Source organism: Myodes glareolus, chromosome 22 (assembly GCF_982192425.1).
Source record: "Myodes glareolus chromosome 22, mMyoGla1.1, whole genome shotgun sequence".
Taxonomy (NCBI): Eukaryota; Metazoa; Chordata; class Mammalia; order Rodentia; family Cricetidae; genus Myodes; species Myodes glareolus.
Window position 1 is genome coordinate 51,671,260 of NC_142047.1, and position 18,963 is coordinate 51,690,222.

General features: G+C 51.0%; 3 protein-coding genes and 1 long non-coding RNA gene across 7 annotated transcripts in view; 1 reads left to right on the forward strand and 3 right to left on the reverse strand.

Annotated features, from left to right (window-relative positions):
• Nucleotides 1–1,735: 1,735 nt before the first annotated feature.
• LOC148118547 (uncharacterized) lies at nucleotides 1,736–5,032 on the reverse strand. Its single transcript, XR_015736015.1, has 2 exons — nucleotides 4,403–5,032; nucleotides 1,736–3,852 (listed from the first exon to the last, which is right to left on the reverse strand). It is a non-coding gene; the product is annotated as an uncharacterized LOC148118547 (long non-coding RNA).
• Nucleotides 5,033–5,045: 13 nt separating this feature from the next.
• On the forward strand, nucleotides 5,046–9,982 carry Cdt1 (chromatin licensing and DNA replication factor 1). The gene is made up of 10 exons (XM_048437466.3): nucleotides 5,046–5,404; nucleotides 5,885–6,028; nucleotides 6,110–6,261; nucleotides 6,754–6,951; nucleotides 7,041–7,186; nucleotides 7,302–7,399; nucleotides 7,982–8,170; nucleotides 8,429–8,581; nucleotides 8,663–8,864; nucleotides 9,240–9,982. The coding sequence occupies exons 1-10, from the start codon at nucleotides 5,189–5,191 to the stop codon at nucleotides 9,398–9,400; spliced, it is 1,659 nt and encodes a 552-aa protein (XP_048293423.1). The 5' UTR covers nucleotides 5,046–5,188; the 3' UTR covers nucleotides 9,401–9,982.
• Nucleotides 9,983–10,625: 643 nt separating this feature from the next.
• On the reverse strand, nucleotides 10,626–12,913 carry Aprt (adenine phosphoribosyltransferase). The gene is made up of 5 exons (XM_048437468.3): nucleotides 12,748–12,913; nucleotides 12,521–12,627; nucleotides 11,285–11,418; nucleotides 11,084–11,162; nucleotides 10,626–10,987 (listed from the first exon to the last, which is right to left on the reverse strand). Exons 1-5 carry the CDS (start codon nucleotides 12,825–12,827, stop codon nucleotides 10,845–10,847), a joined length of 543 nt encoding a protein of 180 aa, XP_048293425.3. The 5' UTR covers nucleotides 12,828–12,913; the 3' UTR covers nucleotides 10,626–10,844.
• A 1,225-nt stretch (nucleotides 12,914–14,138) lies between these two features.
• The window catches only part of Galns (galactosamine (N-acetyl)-6-sulfatase), a 34,757-nt gene continuing 29,932 nt past the window's right edge, over nucleotides 14,139–18,963 (reverse strand). For all 4 annotated transcript variants that reach the window (XM_048437465.3, XM_085681848.2, XM_048437463.3 and 1 more), the window contains one exon: nucleotides 14,139–15,019. In XM_048437465.3, the coding sequence (XP_048293422.3) occupies nucleotides 14,933–15,019 (87 nt within the window). In that variant the 3' untranslated portion in view covers nucleotides 14,139–14,932. The remainder of the gene's footprint in view (nucleotides 15,020–18,963) is intronic.

Consider the following 18,963-nt stretch of genomic DNA (forward strand, 5'->3'; position numbering starts at 1 on the left):
AGATGGAGCTATAAGCACAATCAGGAAATCCTGATGATGGTGACGATGGTGATGCTGATGATGAGGATGGTAATGGCGGTGAGGGTGATGATGATCAAGATGATTTTGGCAGACAATAATAAAGGAAAATTTTTTTTTCGAGCCAGGGTTTCTCTGTAGCTTTTGGAGCCTGTCCTGGAACTAGCTCTTGTAGACCAGACTGGCCTCAAACTCACAGAGATCTGTCTGCCTCTGCCTCTCAAGTGTTGGGATTAAAGGCGTGCGCCACCACCACCCGGCAATAAAGGAAAATGTTAAATGTCTCACTAAAAAAAAAAATTCTATTATCTAGGTGTAGTGAGTGGTGCATGCCTTAAATCTTAGCACTTGGATGCCAGAAGTATGCAGATCTCTTGTGAGTTTGAGGCCAGCCTGGACTACATAGTGAGTTCCAGGACAGCAAAAGCTACATAGTGAGACCCTTTCTTGAAAACATAAATAAACTGAAAGTGATGGTGTACACCCTTAATCCCAGCATTCTGGAGGCAGATGCCGAGGCAGGTCAATCTGTGTGAGTTCAAGGCCAACTTGGTCTACACAGTGAGTTCCAGGACAGCCAGGCCTATGAAGAGAGACCATGTCTCAAACAAATAAAATAATAAATTATTTATTTATTTTGAGAGACATTTTGGCATAACTGATACAACTTAATTTTATAAATACTGTTTATGTTTTATTTTTTTGAGACAGGGTTTCTCTGGGTAGGCCTGGCTGTCCTAGAACCACTCGGTAGACCAGGCTGGCCTCGACCTCAAATGTTCATCAGCCTCTGCTGGGACTAAAGGTGTGCACCACCACCACCACTAGGCTCTTACAAGTATTGCAACCTGGTGCTACAGAGATGGCCCAGTGAATACCGGTTGCTCTTTCAGGGAACCCAGTTTTGATTTCCAGCACCCAAACGATAGCTCACAACCACCATCTGTAATTACAGTACCAGGGATCCAACGTCTTCTGCTTCCCCTGGCAATGCACAAATGTGGTACACAGACATACAAGCAGGCAAAAGACTCATACGAAAACAAAAACTTTGACACTATTACTGCCACCTGATTCTTACTTTTTGTAATGTACTAGTAGAAAATTTGGAACCACACCGCTCATATTGCATTTCTATTGAACAGAGCAAAGTTAGATGCCCACACAAGAAGGGCAATGGTTACTTGTCAGCTTAACAGAATGCAGAACTACCTGAGAGGCAGGCCGCTAGGCATGCCTATGAAGAGCAATCTTGGTTACATTAATTGAAGTTCATTGGAAGACCCACCCACTACCGGTAACACCATTCCCTCGGCAGGGGCTCATAGGCTGTGTAAGAAGAGGAAGCAGGCTGAGCACTAGGATACATTAATTCTTTGCTCTCTGTGCTTGACTTTGGATGTAATGTGACCAGCTCCCTCTCGGGGTCCCACTGTGTCAGGATAGACTGAAATCTGAAGTTGTGAGCTGGATAAATCCTTCCTCTCTTAAGATGCTTTTGTAAGGCATTTGGTCACTGCAGCAAGAAAGAAGCTCAGAGGGCTAAAGGCAGGACTAGCCCTCTCCCCATCTGGTGCTTTTGGAAACCAGTGTGAGGAGATTTATCACTGAGATAAAATGAGGCTCTCAATTCATCCTCCCGGGGCTCTTGCAGCAACTGTGCTGTGAAACAGGTTCCGGTTCCGCAAGACAAGGCACCCTGGTACTGACAAGGAGATCAAGTGCTTATTATTATTTTTTTAATATTTATTTTATGTATGAGTGACCTGTCTTGTTTTCGAACACACCAGCAGAGGGAATCAGATCCCATTACCGATGGTTGTGAGGCACAATGTGTTTCCTAGGAATTGAACTCAGGACCTCTGGAAGAACAGCCAGTGCTCTTAAACGCTGAGCCATCTCTCCGGTCCTGAAGGCTGAGTTTCAGAGGGAGAATAAACTGCTAGTGTCACGCAACCTGTGGCAGGCAGTAGCATCTTCTCCATGAACCCTGCTCTAGTCCATCCACAATGGATTCCAAGGTTGTTTGGCAGACAGGGAGTCGAGCACAGATCGATCCTGGCTAAGCCCCAGATGCCTTCATTGAAGGTGAAAGCTGCCTCTCTATGCTTGGCCACAAACCTCGAGGTAAAAGCCAAGACCACAAGAAGCTCCTCGGTGGCTGCAGGTGACCTCACAGACCTTCAGCAGATCTCCATGGGGTTCCACGTTGTCTCAGCATCAGCTACGGTTTCCTGTGAGGAAAGCAGTAGACAGAGAGGAAACGGGAGGAGTGTGCATGTCGGTATGATGTAGAGAAGCGCTCTGAGCCATCCCAGCAACAGGAAGCAGGGCTGTCTGTGCAGCACACCTGAACAGCAGCCATTCTCTTGCATTACAGGAATACGGAGCCGGGGAAATGCTGCAGCATGGCTGCGCTTGATCATTGTTTCTTTTTTTTAAAAATATATATTTATTTATTTTATTATGTATACAATATTCTGTCTGTGTGTATGCCTGAAGGCCAGAAGAGGGCACCAAACCTCATTACAGATGGTTGTGAGCCACCATGTGGTTGCTGGGAATTGAACTCAGGACCTTTGGAAGAGCAGGCAATGCTCTTAACCGCTGAGCGGTCTCTCCAGCCCCTTGGTCATTGTTTCTTACAGATGACTCCGGAATGCAGCAGAAGAGCAGAGCCTGCAACCATTCAGCCTGTGCCTGTATTGAGGTTGCATCTTGGCAGGGAGCAGGTCTCAGGGAGCTACAGTGGGTTCTAGGGAAGGTAGGCAAGGCCAGAACACCATGGTCACCAATACTGAGGCCCCTTGGCAACTCTAACCAGCCTCAGGCAGTGACAAGAGCGATGATGGTCTTGATGACAATGGTGAAAGTGGTGGTGATGGTTATTTTTCCATTGTCGCCACAAAATATCCAACAAAGCAACTTAACAGGAATTAGAATCACCAAGGACACAGCTCTTTGGGTGCGCCTCTGAGGATGGTTCCATAACGGCTTCACTGAGGAGGGAAGACCGTCCTGAGCAAGGAAAGGAAGCTGAGCATTGGTCTCTCTTGACTGGGGTTCGCTGCACCCAGATGCCTCTTGTTCCTGAAGCCAAGCTTTTCCTGCCATCAAACCATGGATAAAAAAAACAAACTCCTTCCTTTTCAAGGGGCTTTAATCAAGCCTCATGGGTCTCTTGGACAGCCAGGGTTACACAGAGACAATGTCTCCAAAAAAAAAAGTCTATGTAGCTTTGGCTGACACGGAACCCAATATTTAGACCAGACTGGCCTCAAACTCATAAAGATCCACCAGCTTCTGCTTCCCATCATACCCAACTTTGATTTTTTTTTTTCTTTTCTTTTTTGAGTTTTTCTGTGTAACAGCCCTGGCTGTCTTGGAACTCACTTTATAGACCAGGTTGGCCTTGAACTCACAGAGATCTGCCTGCCTCTGCTCGGAATTTTGACTGATTTTTGTGAACATGTTTTAATTAAGCCTCCACGGAGTGGAAGAGGCCTTGACAAAGTACCTGATAAAAGTAACTTAAGGATTTGTTTTGCCTCCCAGTTTGAAGGTCCAGCCTGAATGTTCACAATTGTGGGAAGGGCGTGGCAGGAGTGTGAAGTAGGCAGATCTCAGTGAGTTCAAGGCCAGCCTGGTCTACAGAGTGAGTTCTAGGACAGCCAGGGCTATTACACACAGAAACCCTATCTTGAAAAATCAAAAACAGAAAGAAAAAAAAGAAAGGAAGAAAGAGAAAAAAATCCCTCATGGACAAAGACACCGTTCGGAGGGTAGCGTGCTGTTGTCTTGTACGTATAACGCCTTGGGTTTCCTTCCTCATCACTGCAAAAACAAAACAGGGAAACTGTTTCAAAACCCCGAGCTGGAGTTGCTGTGCCTGGCGCTTCCTGTGGAGGTACTTGTTTGCTGGTTCTCAGCATGCCCTACAGAACGGTAAGAGAGGCCACCGGCACACAGGAGGGTAGGCGGTTCTACCCTAGAGCAGCGCTAATCCTAGGAGAACACCTGATTGGCTCAACCACGCGTCACTTATCTAATCAGCCGAGGCCAGGAGGCAGCTGGCTTTGTCCTGTCACTGAGGCAAGTCAAGATTTCCTGAGGGGCTCCAATGCTGTGTCATCCCAAAGGCCTACTTTCCAGGGGTGGCTTTACAAATGCAGAGTGGTTACTATGACTGCTGAGAAACATACAGAAGGGACGCTGGCTATGAGGCTCCAAGGTATACCACACTCACGAGGTGTGAGCATCGAGTCTCAAAAACTTCACTACTCCAGGTCCTTCATCCCACGGCTGCAGATACATTTTGGACTGATGCTCTGGACTGCACAAGCCCCCGCCTCCTGGGAATTGTCCTTCAGTGCAATGTCCTTACAGCTCTCCAAGGTCTCCCAGGTCCTGCTTCTGCTCTGTCCTTTTCTTTATGTCCTCCCTCCTTCTAGGGAACCACCTTTGCTCCTCCAGGAGTGTGGGGAGCATTGAGTGACAGTGACTGAAGAAATCAGTCTTTTCTGCGTGGCCTTCCTGATTTCCCACGCCTCTAGGCCGCTTCCTGCCCTGGAGCCCCTCCCAGAGCCGACCTCTGCACTCCATAGCCCGGATGTGGCAAGAGAAAGGCTTTTGGAGCCTGCTCGGCTGCGTGGGCCGTCTTGGGTAGACTCATCGCGCGCCTGGAACCAAGTATTCAGCAGTTGCTTGTGACTCAGGTCCAGCTACGCTGCTGGCACGCGAGACCAGACTATTATTCTGCAAATGTGATCAACAGGAGCAGAAGCGTCCTCTTTCATCCAACAGCCTGTTTGCCGGGCCAGGAGCCATTGGCTCGCAGCCGCCCCACTTTGAGCTGCGCGCGACGTGGATGTGAGAGCCGTACGCGCCACAGCCAGGCTAGCGCGCGTAAATGACGGACAGCGCATGTGCCACGCCGTACGTCAGCCCGCCACTGGTCAAGAGTCCAACCCATTCCTGTCCACCAGCCTGGGGCCGCTCCTAATTGCGCCCTAACTCAACCCAAACAGCGTCCCGGAGGTGGCCCGGCGTGACGCATGCGCGTCTTGGTATATCCTAGCGCGCATGCTCTGGAGTATGCGCGCGTCTGGGCGGGGCAAGGCAGAAGCCGCGAAAACCGCGCGAAATCCGCGGGAACTAGCATTTTGGCGCCATGGCGCAAAGTCGTGTTACCGATTTCTATGCTCGCCGTCGCCCGGGCCTTACCGCTCCGCGGGCCAAGTCGGCCTGTCTCACCCCGAGCCCCAGTGGTCTTGTGCCCACCGAGTTGACCCGGAGCAGCAGCCGCAAGCGCGCCCGTCCCTCCACTGAATCCGGGAGCGACCACCCCGCGCCGCCCGCGCGCCGGAGGCTGCGGCTTCCTGGACTGGTGAGACGTGCGTGGGACCCCAGAGGACCCCTGGTTAGGAGAGAAAACCCTGACTATCGGGCACTGAGGCAGGGGACTGGATGCTAACTAAGACTGAAGGAGGATTAGAGTCTCTTTGCATGCTGGGGACTCCTTTCTCTCCCCAGGGGAACCAGACCTGGGTTTGCTGGGAGATTGCAGCAGGCAGGGGGATGGGGGGGTGTTCCGCAAAGAATTGGTCTGGAGCTAATGAAATGGAGAGAAAACACAAGAGAGCCAGGCCTCGAAGTTGCTTCAAGGAAGAAGAGGTCCAACAGACCAAGTGGATCTTGCCTGTGTCATCAGACGCCTCAGATGACAGACACCCCCCTCCCCCCCCAGCCTGGCTCCAGCCCTCAGGGTCTGGTGAACTGAGATGACCTGGTTCTTCAGGCCAGTGCTCTTCCTGCTGAGCAGGTAACCCCACTCCAGTGTAATAATCTGTGGCTTCTTAATTACCAGGACTCCTGCCCCAGTTCCCCAGCTGACCCCAGCTCTCCAGCTGACCCTGACTCCCCAGTAAACCCATCTCCCGTCAAGAGAATAAAGAGCACCGCGGTTTCAGAAGCTCCAGGCCTTTCTGCCACAGTTCAGCAGCAGGACAAGGTAAGGAGGCTGCGCTGAGGGTGGGCTGTGGGCAGGGCTATGATGAATAACTGGTAGAACTAACAGCGCCTGTGTCCCTAGGTCCCCTCAAAGGACTCTCTCTCTGAGCTCCAGTCCTGCCTGAGGCGGGCACGTAAGTTGGGGGCCCAGGCTCGGGCCCTGAGGGCCAGAGTCCAGGAGAATGCTGTGGAGTCTTGTACATCAGATGCCAAGGAGCCCACAGAGCAACCATGGTGAGTCCTAGGGGGCCACAAGGTCCAGGGGAGGACAGGCTGTTGGGGGGGGCACTGTAGGACCGGGGTGGGTAACCTGGGTGCCATGACTTGCAGGGAGGCAATTAGTGTGCCTACAGGGCTGAGAGCCAGATTGTCTAGACATAGATACACCAGTCTACTCTTCACCGGCATTATGTCCTTGTCCCCCACCTGAAAAGGACATGGTCACTCCTGCCTCTGGCTCGTTCTAAGTACTGTGGGCAGTGTGGATGCTGTGCCTGTCTCTCCAAGCTGAGTGTGCTGGGCAGGCAGGTGAGGCAGAGCTGGTGTGGGGAGCAGGCTGCTGCTTGTCCCCTTCAGACGCTGTCCTCACAGACGGCAGTAGATCCTCAAGGACTTTGCAAATAGGGAGTTCTGAGGTTCTGGCTCTGCTATCTCGTTGTCTGGTGGTGGGGGTGGGGGTCACATTGTGTGGTTTGTTGGCATAACGAGACTGCTTCCCATTTACAGTGTCGAGAAAGTCCCTGCCTACCAGCGCTTCCATGCCCTGGCCCAGCCCGGCCCCCCTGGCCTTGTCCTGCCCTACAAGTATCAAGTGTTGGCCGAGATGTTCCGGAGCATGGATACCATCGTGAGCATGCTTCACAATCGGTCTGAGACCGTGACCTTTGCTAAAGTCAAACAAGGTGTCCAGGACATGATGCGCAAGTGCGTGGTGTGGAGACGGGGTTTGGTTGCCCTCAAAGTCTGATGCCAGTCTGCTTGATCCTTCTGACCCAGCCTTCTTTCTTCTGCAGGCGCTTCGAAGAGCGCAATGTGGGCCAGATCAAAACCGTGTACCCCACATCGTATTGCTTTCGCCAGGAATGCAATGTCCCCACTTTCAAGGACAACATCAAGAGATCTGATTACCAACTCACCATCGAACCCTTGCTGGGACAGGGTGAGTCTTTGGCGAGGCCCGGGGTGTGCTCGCTCACCTTGTGCTTGGGGGTGAAATGGTTGGTATCAGGTGGGCGGTTGGACAGGCCTGGGCTCACCATGTTTTCTTCTTGCAGAGGGTGGTGGTGCCACCCAGCTCACAGCCACATGCCTCTTGCAGCGCAGACAGGTCTTCCGTCAGAACCTGGTGGAACGAGTCAAGGAGCATCACAAGGTGGGCGCTGGAGTTTGTGGAACCATTGAGCGTGCTCAGTCCCTGCTGTAAGAGGACATGGCCATAAGTGCCCTGCTCCCCCTTCAGTGACTGTCTTGACTGCAAATACAAAGGTTTCTCTTAATCCCTTGCTGTGGCTGTGGCTATCTTAAAATGTAAGGAGGGTTGATTTTATTGCTGATAACCTTCTGCACTATAGGCTGGAGTTGGGGCAGAGCTGCTTGGAACCCAAAAGCTGGAGAGCTCAGATTACCTTGAGACCCTGAGAGGGATCTAGTGTCATTGTCAACAATGCCTAGCCAGGCGGTGGTGGCGCGCCCCTTTAATCCCAGCACTCGGGAGGCAGAGGCAGGTGGATCTCTTGAGTTCAAGGCCAGCCTGGTCTATAAGAGCTAGTTCCAGGACAGGCTCCAAAGCTACAGAGAAACCCTGTCTTGAAAAATAAAAACAAAAAACAAAACAATGTCTATATGCTGTGAACACGCCTCTTTATACCAGGCTCTGTACCGAGGCACAGAAAGGCTGAGCAAGGGCTTCTAGCTGGGACTGAATCGAGTAGCCCAATGCTCTCCTTTCCCCCAGGCTTTCCTTGCCTCGTTGAACCCCCCCATGGCTGTGCCTGAAGACCAGCTGACACGCTGGCATCCGCGGTTCAATGTGGATGAAGTGCCCGATATTGAACCTGCCGAATTGCCCCAGCCTCCTGTCACAGAGAAGCTCACCACCGCCCAGGAGGTGTTGGCCCGAGCCCGCAACTTGATGTCACCCAAGGTGAGGCTCTCTAGCCTCTGATCTCATCCCTTCAGGGAGTATGGAGGTAACAGCTGAGTACCTCTGGGTGGGTTCCTTCTTACTTTCTCGGCTAAAGGCACAGAAATAGGATGTGCACCGGCCCTCTCAGACACATATACGCACACACTGCAGCAGCTCAGCTGGCTGTGTATATGCTGGAAACTTGGCCTGGAGAGAGCAGAGGGCTTCCCCTCACAAGTTACTGTTCGTGACATCTGACCTGTGCTTACTCTGCAGATGGAGAGGGCCTTGAGTAACCTAGCCCTGCGCTCGGCTGAGCTTGGTAGCCCTGGGTCCTCTAGTCCAGCACTCCCAGCCACTCCACCAGCCACCCCACCAGCCGCCTCTCCCAGTGCCCTGAAGGGTGTGTCTCAGGCCTTGCTGGAGCGGGTAAGTCCTGGGTAATGGGTAGGGGCCTTGGTGACCAGAGCGGGCCTTGGTAACCATTTGTTGCTGACCCACTTCATGCAGATAAGGGCCAAGGAGGTCCAGAAACAGCTGGCACAGATGACACGGTGTCCGGAACAGGAGCTTCGGCTGCAGCGGTTAGAGCGCTTGCCAGAGCTAGCCCGGGTGTTGCGCGGTGTCTTTGTGTCTGAGCGCAAGCCAGCACTCACTATGGAGGTGGTCTGCGCAAGGATGGTGGACAGTTGCCAAGCGGCCCTGAGCTCAGGTTTGTACAGAGCAGGATGGGGGAGGGTGGTCATGCTCACTGTGTTCTTGGCAAGGAACTGGGTCCATGTCTGACCAGAGACAGTTTGGTTTGCCATGGACTTGTTGGAATCCCAATCCTGCCACTTAGGGCCTCATCTCTGCTTTTCAGGCCTGCTCACCAGGCTTGGAGTATGTGTGTCTTCCCCTTGTTGTTCATTCCCCTGGTGCTTGAGAGCAGTGCCCAGGGTCCCCCAGGCCTCTGCTTGGATCCACTGCACACAGCAGTGGCTAAGCCTTGAGAAAGGTTATGCTGAGGGGTGTAAGGTACCAGGTTGGGTAAGTGAGCTGAGCAAGTCATCCAGATCATGTGCTTCAACTCAAATGCACTCTGCAGGGGAGATGGAGAAGCACGTGCTGCTCCTAGCCGAGTTGCTGCCAGACTGGCTCAGCCTGCATCGCATTCGCACGGACACTTACATCAAGCTGGACAAAGCTGCTGACCTAGCTGGCCTTACTGCGAGACTGACCCACCGTGTCCACACTGAAGGGCTGTGACTGAGTTCTTCGCCTGACGGTCTGTTCTCTTGATCAGAACAACGCACTGGAGCACCCCTCCCCGTGTCACGGGCATACCGCCAGAATGGGCAGCGCTTGTGCCCATGGATTTCATACAGCGGCTTTGGGGTACCCCAGAGCCAGCTTTGTAGTTGCTGGGGAAGTAGGCTGTGAGAACAGAGGATGTTGGATGTCTGTCCATCCCACAAACTACGCGGCTAGTTCAGGTACTGTCGGTCCAGGTGGGAGCCCTAGGCCAGCCTAGCCTGCTCCTCTGTGCTCATGGAAGCTGCTGTCTTGCTTAGAGCCTTAAGACCCACACGGAAAACCTGGACTTTGGCCAGATTTCACAAGGACAGTTGAGCTTTGAATGGCAGAGTGAAATTGGGCCTTCTGTATATAATAAAAATAATTTTATAGCTTTTGAGGCCAAAATTTTTATGAAAATGAAGATTGGGTTTTTTTTTTTTTTTTACCTTCTATACCTATAGCCTTGGATGTGACTTATGGTCATGTAATATTTAAATAAAAGTACTATCAAGATCAAACTAAACAGGTCACCATAAAATACCTTTAAATGATGCCCACTGTGGTGCAATGTTTTCTTCTGTGACTAGCAAGGCCAGGCTAGTAAAAATCTGGGTGAGAACAATCTTCTGGGGGTGATCAGTGGCAGAGTGCCTGCCTAGCACACGCAAGGCTAGTTCTGTCACCCCAGCACACCCACAAACCTGGTATTGGTGCTCAACAGAATAGACAGGGTTTCTCTGTGTAACACCTCTGTCATGGAACTCACAGAGATCCACCTGCCTCCACCTCCCAAGTGCTGGGATTAAAGGTGGGCGCCACCACCACCTGGCCTCAAAATAGGATTTTAAATAGGTAGTGACTGGACTATGTCCTTGGTCCACTCTCTCCATTTTGGTCCTAAAAGCCCAGAAAACTTTCCAGAGGCTGTAGCTTCTATATAGAGCTGGTTTCCACCTGTTTTGAGGAGGTCCACAAAGTGACAGCCACCACCTGCCCCCCGCCCCCCAGTCACCCTTTGCTGGGGGTGGGAGGATACAGAGACTTCCAATTTCCGTTTCTGTGGCAGTGTCCGTTCCTACTACAGATTGCCTGGGATTAGAGCAGGTATTGTCCCTCTGCCTTGGACTGGGCTGGAGTTGCCAGGCAGCTGTGGAATGTGATCCATCTGTGCAGCAAGATGACAGGAAGAACCATATGTACCAGACTGTTTATTAATTTTGCTGTGTTGTAGCCTGCAGTAGCTCTGCTCTAGGACTCAGCATGGTGACCAGCTGACCAGCAAAGTGAACAGTCACAGGAAGGGCAGCTGGTGGCTCACGAAGGTCACTTAGGTGGCGAGGCTGAGCCACAGTCCTGGGCCATTGTCCGGCCATAGGTGCTGGGGGCAGGGGTGCGGCAACTATTCCACCATCTGTCACTCATATTGGAGGAGAGAGAAGAATGGCACTGGCCCTAGCTTCTCTCTGCCCTTCAGCGAAGTCAGTTCCACCAGGCTCACACACTCCACCACCTCAGCCCGTAGCTGGCCCAGCAGTTCACAGGCAGCTCGCATGGTTCCTGGGGTGAAGGGACAAGGGAAGAGAAGGTAGTAAGGCTCTTTGCTGAGTCAGCATCCCGGACAGAGCTTGTCCCTTTGAAACCGGTGGCTCTCACCTCCAGTGGCCAGGAGATCGTCTACAACAACCACCCTCTGCCCAGGTTCTAAGGCGTCTTTCTGGATTTCCAGCTCAGCCTGCAGACAAGAAATAGAGTCTAGGAGTTAACAAGTGACCACCACCCCTAGCCATGTTTCCTGGTGGTATAAACCAGGTTTCAAACTTGCCCACATTGACTCCTAGACAGCTACCCACCTACCTTGCCATACTCCAGGGCATAGGAGGCTGACACTGTGGGGCCCGGCAGTTTCCCACGCTTCCGGATGAGCACACAGCCCAGGCCCAGCTCCTGAGCTAGGGAGGGGCCAAACAGGAAGCCCCTGGAGTCCAGGCCTGTTAGGGCGAGAGAGGAGTGTTGTTGGAGCTGAGTGGTATGGGGTTCCAAGAGACCTAGAATTGAGAGAACAGTACTGGCCAGGAATACTAGGTCTTACTAGCTATAGCTAGAAGGCGCTGATGGGTGCTGGGTAGCTTCTTAGCCTTGGGGGTGTTATCTGCCTTCTGTATAGCTCAGGCTAGCTCAGCGACACCTATGCTTTTGCCACCTCTTTTTTTTTTTTTCTTTCTTTTTTTGAGACAGGGTTCTTCTGTAGCTTTGGAGCCTGTCCTGGAACTTGGCTCTGTAGATCAGGCTCGCCTTGAACTCAGAGATCTGCCTGCTGGGATTAAAGGCGTGTACCGCCACCACCCCGTTTGCCACCTCTCAAATACAGCATCGACCCAGGAGCACTTTATCTGTAGTACAGGGTCCAAGATGGGTCACCTCCGGGGAAGCCTGAGTACTGTTGCACTATGATCTCTGAGTACTTGTCAGGAGTTCTCACCATCTGGGATAGGTCTGACTCCCCTGGTGGACATTCAGCGATCCTAGGGTGTTTCTGAAGCCCAAGCATGGAGCCCGGTACACAACAAGTGTTTAGCACAAGACTGTGTAGGAGAGATACTCCGGTATAGTCCTGAGGGATAAGCAGTCCCTGAGGCTACCAAGACTCTAAGCCTGTCCAGGCACGCCCCCATCTGTTGCAAGGCTAGGCATTTTTAGCATCTAGCTCATCCTATGAGCTAGCAAGTGACGACCCCTAGCAAGGCTGCCCATTTGGAGGTTTCAAGGCCTTCTTCAACGTTCTCAAAGCACACAAATGCTCCTTACAGTCCTGCTGTCAGGCTGCTCAACCTCGCGTCCTAAAAGAGGAAGGTCTGGTCCTGAACAGGGACAGAGCAGAGTCCATCTCTAATAGAAACAGACACTGAGGACTGAGGTCAGAGGACCTAGCAGGGGTGGGAGACGCAGTAATCATCCAGGGTCAACAAGATTTTAAGGCAGGTAAGAACAGAGTGCTAAAGGAGGGTCAGGGGTTGAAGAAAGAGGGGTGGAGGGAAGACGGAGGGAAGCTTGGACAGTGGGGGACCAGCACGGCCTAGCCTGGCCACTCGCCTGCGATGTAGTCGATCTTGCCGCCATGCGTAGACTTAAGGTGACTGGCCAGGAGGTGGATGGAAGCTCGGAAGGAGTCGGGGTCTTTCAGGAGGGGCGAGATATCTCTAGGAACAAGGTAGGCGAAGTGGGGGCGGAGGCCCAGCAAGATCCCCCCACGACTGCCCACGCGCCTGCGCCGGGAGCCGAGCGCAGGGCGCCAACGCCTCGCGGGCTCGTGACCTCACCTGAACAGCACGCCGGGGATGGGGAAGTCGGGGAAACTGCGGATGCGTCGCGCCACCAGCTGCAATTCAGGTTCCGCCATAGCCGCGTGCAGGAGAGAAAGGCAGAGCGAGTGAAGGCAGGCTGGAGTCACGCCTGTCCGGGAACAAGGCTGGGACGTCCTCGGTGGGCGTGGCTTCTGGGCGTGGCGTCCTTAGGGAGTGGTCCAGCACGAGGGTCAGCAAGTGAGGGGGCGGGGCCTCTGGGAGACGGGGGTGGGAGGGTGACCTCTGGCAGGAAGTAGAACATTTGCTCGAAACCTAGGTGACATCAAATTGAAAGCCTGGGGTTATTTCTGGGTGGAAAAAGGATACGAGCTTTGGTACCCTTTTGAGTTCTGGGTTCTGGCTCCCGCACGCCTGCCTATTCAATCCCGCTTTTCCCAGGGCCCGCCTTCTGGACCTGGACTGTACTGCACTCCCAGCGCGCAGTGCGAGGGGACTGAGACCCAACCCTGCTTTCCCGGAATTATCCTGGAAGGGAGCTGGCAGATAGCTTCAGGTCCAGAGGTGCAAGTGCATTATGCTTGGCCTGGCTGGAGTGGAGGAGAAAAAGCAGGGTAGCACTTCGGGGTGGGGGTGGGGCCACAGACCCTCATGTGCTTCTGCAGCAAGATGTATCCTTTTCGCTTTGGGGAGGGGACCAGAAAATCTGGACAGAAGACTGGGATCTACCTGCCCAGCATAGTACCTGGGCCTACAGGTAGTGATTGGAAGACTGTCCTCTGAGTTATCAATATCATCCTCAATGCGGTTATTACTCAAAAGAAATCTTTCAGATTGGGTCTATGTTCTGTCAAAGGAGAGGGTGTAAGGAGGGTCTAATAGATCCCAACTCTTCTCTTCCTCACTCCCACCTCCCTGCCTGCTGCAATTCTTCCATCTGCGGTGGTCTCTGGAGGTGGTAGAGTACACGTGTACACACACAGTGGAAGATTAACTGAAGGGGAAGTTGTCATCCATGCTAGATTGAGACTTTCAGTTAGGGTAATGGAGTTGCTTTGGGGTCATCCATGCTCCTGTAATCAATGAGCTCATTGGACCCAATGGCTCCTTTGGTCTGTCATTGGCATTCTATCTATACAGCTATTTGTATCTTTCCAGGAAAAGTTCATACAGCAGGCACATGGCCGTCTAATGTACAATGTCTCCTATTATCTCTATTCCAAATACCAGGATAGGTGGGCATGATGGCATATACATTTAATCTCAGCATTCAGGAGGCAGCTACAGGAGGATTTCTGAGTTCGAGGCCAGCCTGGTCTACAGAGTGAGTTCTATGACAGCAAGGGCTACATAGAGAAATCCTGTCTAAAAAAAAAAGAGAGAGAGAGAAAGAAAGAAAGAAAAGCAGATAACAGCTAACACATCTCCTGTTCCTTTATTCTTGGAACAGAATAATTTATTATAAGAGAATTTATTCTCTCAGTCTCTCTTCATTCTCATTTTCCAACCTTCACAATTCAGCTTCGCCACTACAGTCATTGCACAGATGTGAGAACTTGTTCAGGATGGACAACTCCCAGGAGCCTTCAGGGAAGGGGTTTAGAGATTATATCTTATAGCCTGCACATGACAGGAGGCAGGTACAGCAGAAGTGGTCCCATAGTGTGCTGAGCCGAGCCAGAAATTTAGGATGTCATCTTCCTGTCTCTTGGGGGCAGTGACTGACCTCACCTTGGGCCAGACAATGAGCTATCTTTGTCTCTTGTTTGCAGCCAGTGGGAAAAGAGGAAGGGTAACTCCAGGGAGTTGACAGGGGGTGAGGACTGATGCCCAGGTAGATGTTGGCTCCTTGGCACAGCACTGAAATCTTCACCTTTGTCGATGACACCAAGGTTGAAATATACGCAGCAACAGTGAGAAGACAAAGTGACAGAGCTTCAGACCCTGGGCTGCAGCACTGGGTCATGGTCAAGGCCAGCAGGGCACTAAGAACTTCTTTTTCAATAGCCAGCTGGGAAGATGGCCCACAGTGCTAGGGAGCAGACCCCAGGATCAGGTCTCCAGTATGTGCAGTCTTGGACCCTTGCTACCGGCTGCAGAGGCCAGCCGGCCAGTGGTGGGTGGGCAGAGGACAGCTGGTCTCTTTCGCCCAAGGCCAAGCTTTCTAGGCACTTGCAGGGCTGGTTGAAGATTCCGATCTTGGCTAATGGGGCCAGGAGCACTTCTCAGGGACAGACTCAGGAGGTGTCAGACACTTTCCTAATTTTTCACAGCCTGGAGGTGCCCAATTCTAGAAAATGAAATTCAAGAAAATGAACTGCAGTTATTCAATCTGGGCACAGTTACAAGATGTGGACCTCCCGCCTCACCCACCCACTTGACCGTGGTGCGCAGACACAGCCATCTCCATGCCTTCCAGAATCCCAGGAATGTGGAGCCCCAGGACCTTCTTCAAGCAGCAGCTCTGGATCTGGCTGGCAAGGGGGGTGGCGTGTGGGGCTGCAACCAGAAAGCAAGTAGCAAGGAAAGTGAGGCCCAGTGAGGGAAGCCTCGGGGTGGAACTGCACCCAACTGCCTGCATCTCAGACAGCTTCCAAGTGGGGGAGTCAGGAAAAAGAGGTTGCTATGCCACGGGGAGACTAGGAGTTAGACAGACTCCCTGTTAGCTAGACAGACAGACACAGGGGCTATGCCTAGGTAATATAGATGATGAATTTCCAAGATGGCCAGCTTCTTCCTCACCCTCCTGACTCTTCACAAAAGCCTGGCAGTCTCCCACCAGCAGGCCCCCTGCTTTTGGATTGGCTCAACCAGTTCAAGGCCTGCTCAGGACATGTCACACATCAGTTCTGGGCCAGTCACACATCCTAGCTTTCTTCAACTGACCAACCCTAAATTAGGGGAGGAAAACTTTTCAGAGGCTGTAAAAGCTCAGCCCTAGGAAGAGACTGTATTTTTCTGCTTCACAGAGGAGTTGTTTTTCTGTGTGTCTGTTACATGTGTGTTTCTTTACCCCCAATAAATGCCTTTCTTCAGCGTCTGATTCTGTGTGTGCTTGAAACGGCTCTGCTGCTACCTGCTGCACTCTAGATTTCTCCGGCCTTTTAATTACTTGACTGGCAGAGTAAATGGACTTGATCAAAACCCTAGAGTGTATCACAGCAACTTATTAGGAAAAGACCATATTCTCCGCTGAGGCCACTCACTGGACTACTAAAGAGCAGCTGCAGACTGGGTAAGAACGGCAATGCCCCACTGTGAGGACACTTGAGCTCTTGAGGCCCCAGAACTCTGGTAGGCCTGAGAAACTTCCTGATCTACCACTGTCATTTAGAGGTCAGAACACTAGTATGGTGGGGACTATCTACTGAGCCAAACTCCTGCCATCTTCAGGAGTTTAGTTGGGCTTGCTTACGACTTTTTTTTTGTCTTTCCTTAAGGACTACCAGATGAGTTCAATTCTCAGCAACGGCATGGTGGCTCACACTCATCTATAATGAGATTTGGCTTGCAGGCATACATGCAAGCAGAACACTGTATACATAATAAATACACACACACACACACACACACACACACACACACACACACACAAAGTTCTATCAGGAGAATCTTGGGACTCTCACCTGATTATCCAGCCACTCCTCCTAGTCAGTTGCATGCAATTCTGCCCTAATTGCAGGCAGACTTGGGGGCTTGGGGAGGGGCTAGAGTATAGGGAGGGAGCTCTATGGACATAACAATGGGGGAGTCATCCTTGCTGGCTACAGACTTTACAGCATGGCTGCTTTAAGTGACCCCCTCCTCTCCCATGTTCCTGCCTGTAACTCTTCATCCACGGTCCTATGAGAAAGCCTATACATTCTTTGGTTCCCCAGAGTAAACACTGGTGGGATGTGCCTCCGTTTGTTACTGGGACTTTAGGAGGAGGGGCAGATGTTTCCATCTCCCCTGGGAAGGAATTTAACAATAGCCAGCAACACAGGCACCAGTCTGTGAACGCAGTGAAGAAGTAGGTCCCAGTGAGACCCTCAGAGAAGGCTGGGGCCAACGTGATAACTAAATCCACTTAAAACCCAAGAGAGTTCTAGAAGGAATTCTAGACACAAAAAGAACAGTTAAACACGGCTTCTTGGTAACAGCATTTTCTCGAGTGGGCTCTGTTTGCTAGAGGTAAATGTGTCTCATTTAAGAGAGGCTTCCTGACTCAGCTTTAGCTGCAAAAACCTTGCAGCTCTTTTAAGAGGCCCCGCCACAAAACACTTAAATGGTGTTTATGAATAGCCGACAGCATGCTTCTTGGTGGTAGCAGGGACATTGCAACTCCACAGAATTGTGGCAATAAACATGGCTCCTGCCAGTACCTCTGCCATGAAGCTAGACTCTCATAAAGCTATGGAATGGGGTTGATCCAGTTGTCAAAGCCACGGCTTTAATCCTAGCCATCATATGACTTAGCAAAATAAAGTCTCATGTGGTCAGAAAAAGAGAGATACACAGTAAAGATATATTCAGGTAAAAAAAAACTCTAAACGGTTTAGAGTGTGTTTAAAAATATATGTAGGCTTGGGAGAGAAAAGATAAAGGATAAAGTCCTTAAAATAAAAAAGAGAGTAGTTGGGTGTGGTAGAGCACACCTTTAATCCCAACACTTGGAGGCAGAGGCAGGTGAATCTCTGTGAGTTCAAGGACAACCTGGTCTACATAGTGAGTCCCAGGACAGTCAAAGATACACAGAGAAAGCTAGTCTCAAAAAACCAAAAATTAAAAATAAAATTAAAAAAATTGAGTTTAAAATAAAGCCACATAAAGATGAAAATACACAGAGAGTCTGGATACTGTATGATACTCTGTTGTCTTTGAATGGTTTGATGGCTGAGGAAGGAACAACAGCTGCTAAAAGACATTTGATTACAATTGCTGCTGGATTAATACAACATATATATTTTGAAAATGCTTTGACTTCAAAATTTAAGTCAAAAGACATGTTACTTTGGAGAAGAGATTTTGCTTTTGTTTCCACAGGAAATGAGAGGCTGTAGATTTATTCTGGGTTAAGGAAAATCAGGTTTGATTAAGGAAGACCCCCTGAAAAGTCTCCAATAGGAGCAGATGACCCAGATGCTCCAATATTTCAAAAGACCTCTGTTGGAGTTTCATCTGAGTTCTACATCCAGAATAGCCTCAAGACTGCTGGCTGAGATGATCAAGCCTCACAGAATATTCCAGTTAGGACTTGACCATAATTCAACATTTTCTTTAGGTCCCCATAAGATTATCAGCACCCGATCCAGAGGGCCTTCGGAGTGATCCTTTGTCTGGAGAAGGACGGCTATGCAGTCGGAGGCCCACATTGGAGCAATGGATTGAGCCCCCCGAGGTCCGGAGGGGGAGCGGAAGGAGGAGGAACATGAAGACGAAATCAGTACTGCGAGGGATGCTATCACCCACTGATACAAGGGAACGGATCTGATGAGAATTTACCAGGGCCAGTCGGACTGGGACTGAACGAGGACGTGATCTAGCCAGATTCTCGGAATTTGGCCGGATTCTCTGACTGTGGCTGGCCCGGGGTCTTTCTGAAAAACCATTGACTATGACACTGGGACCTGTTTCCTCTGCATATGCTGGATTTTGGTGATCCAGTCTGTTTGGACGCTCGCCTTCCTGGACTTGGAGGGAGGGGGAGGGAGCTGGAGCTTCCCACAGGGCAGGAAACCCTGACTGCCCTGGGGGACGGAGGGGAAGGAGGGGGGGAGTGGGGGGAGTGGGAGGGTGTTGGGAGGGGGGGCGGAAATGGAAACTTTTATAATTTAATAAAATTTACTAAAAAAAAAAAAAAAAAAAAGATTATCAGCACCCCCAATCAGCAGAATAGAAAACTATTCCCACATTCCCAAAAAATGGATTATGGATGTTTTTCTTGTTTAGAGTGTTGGTTACAAGTTGTTATGGATAATGGTCAGAAAGAAAGCTAAACAAAGGGTATTAGATTCAGAATCCTTGTTTAAAAAAAGGGGGGAGTGCTGTGGGAAAATGAATGGTCTTTTATCCTGTCACTTATATTATTTTTAATAAAATGCCTGGCCAGTAGCCAAGCAGGAAGTATAGGTGGGGCGACAGCAATCAGGCAAAAAGTAGAGGCGGGACAACAAGAATTCTGGGAAGAAGGAAATTTGAGTCTACAGTCGTGACCCAGATGCAGAAGAAACAAGATTTGACTGCCTGCTGAAA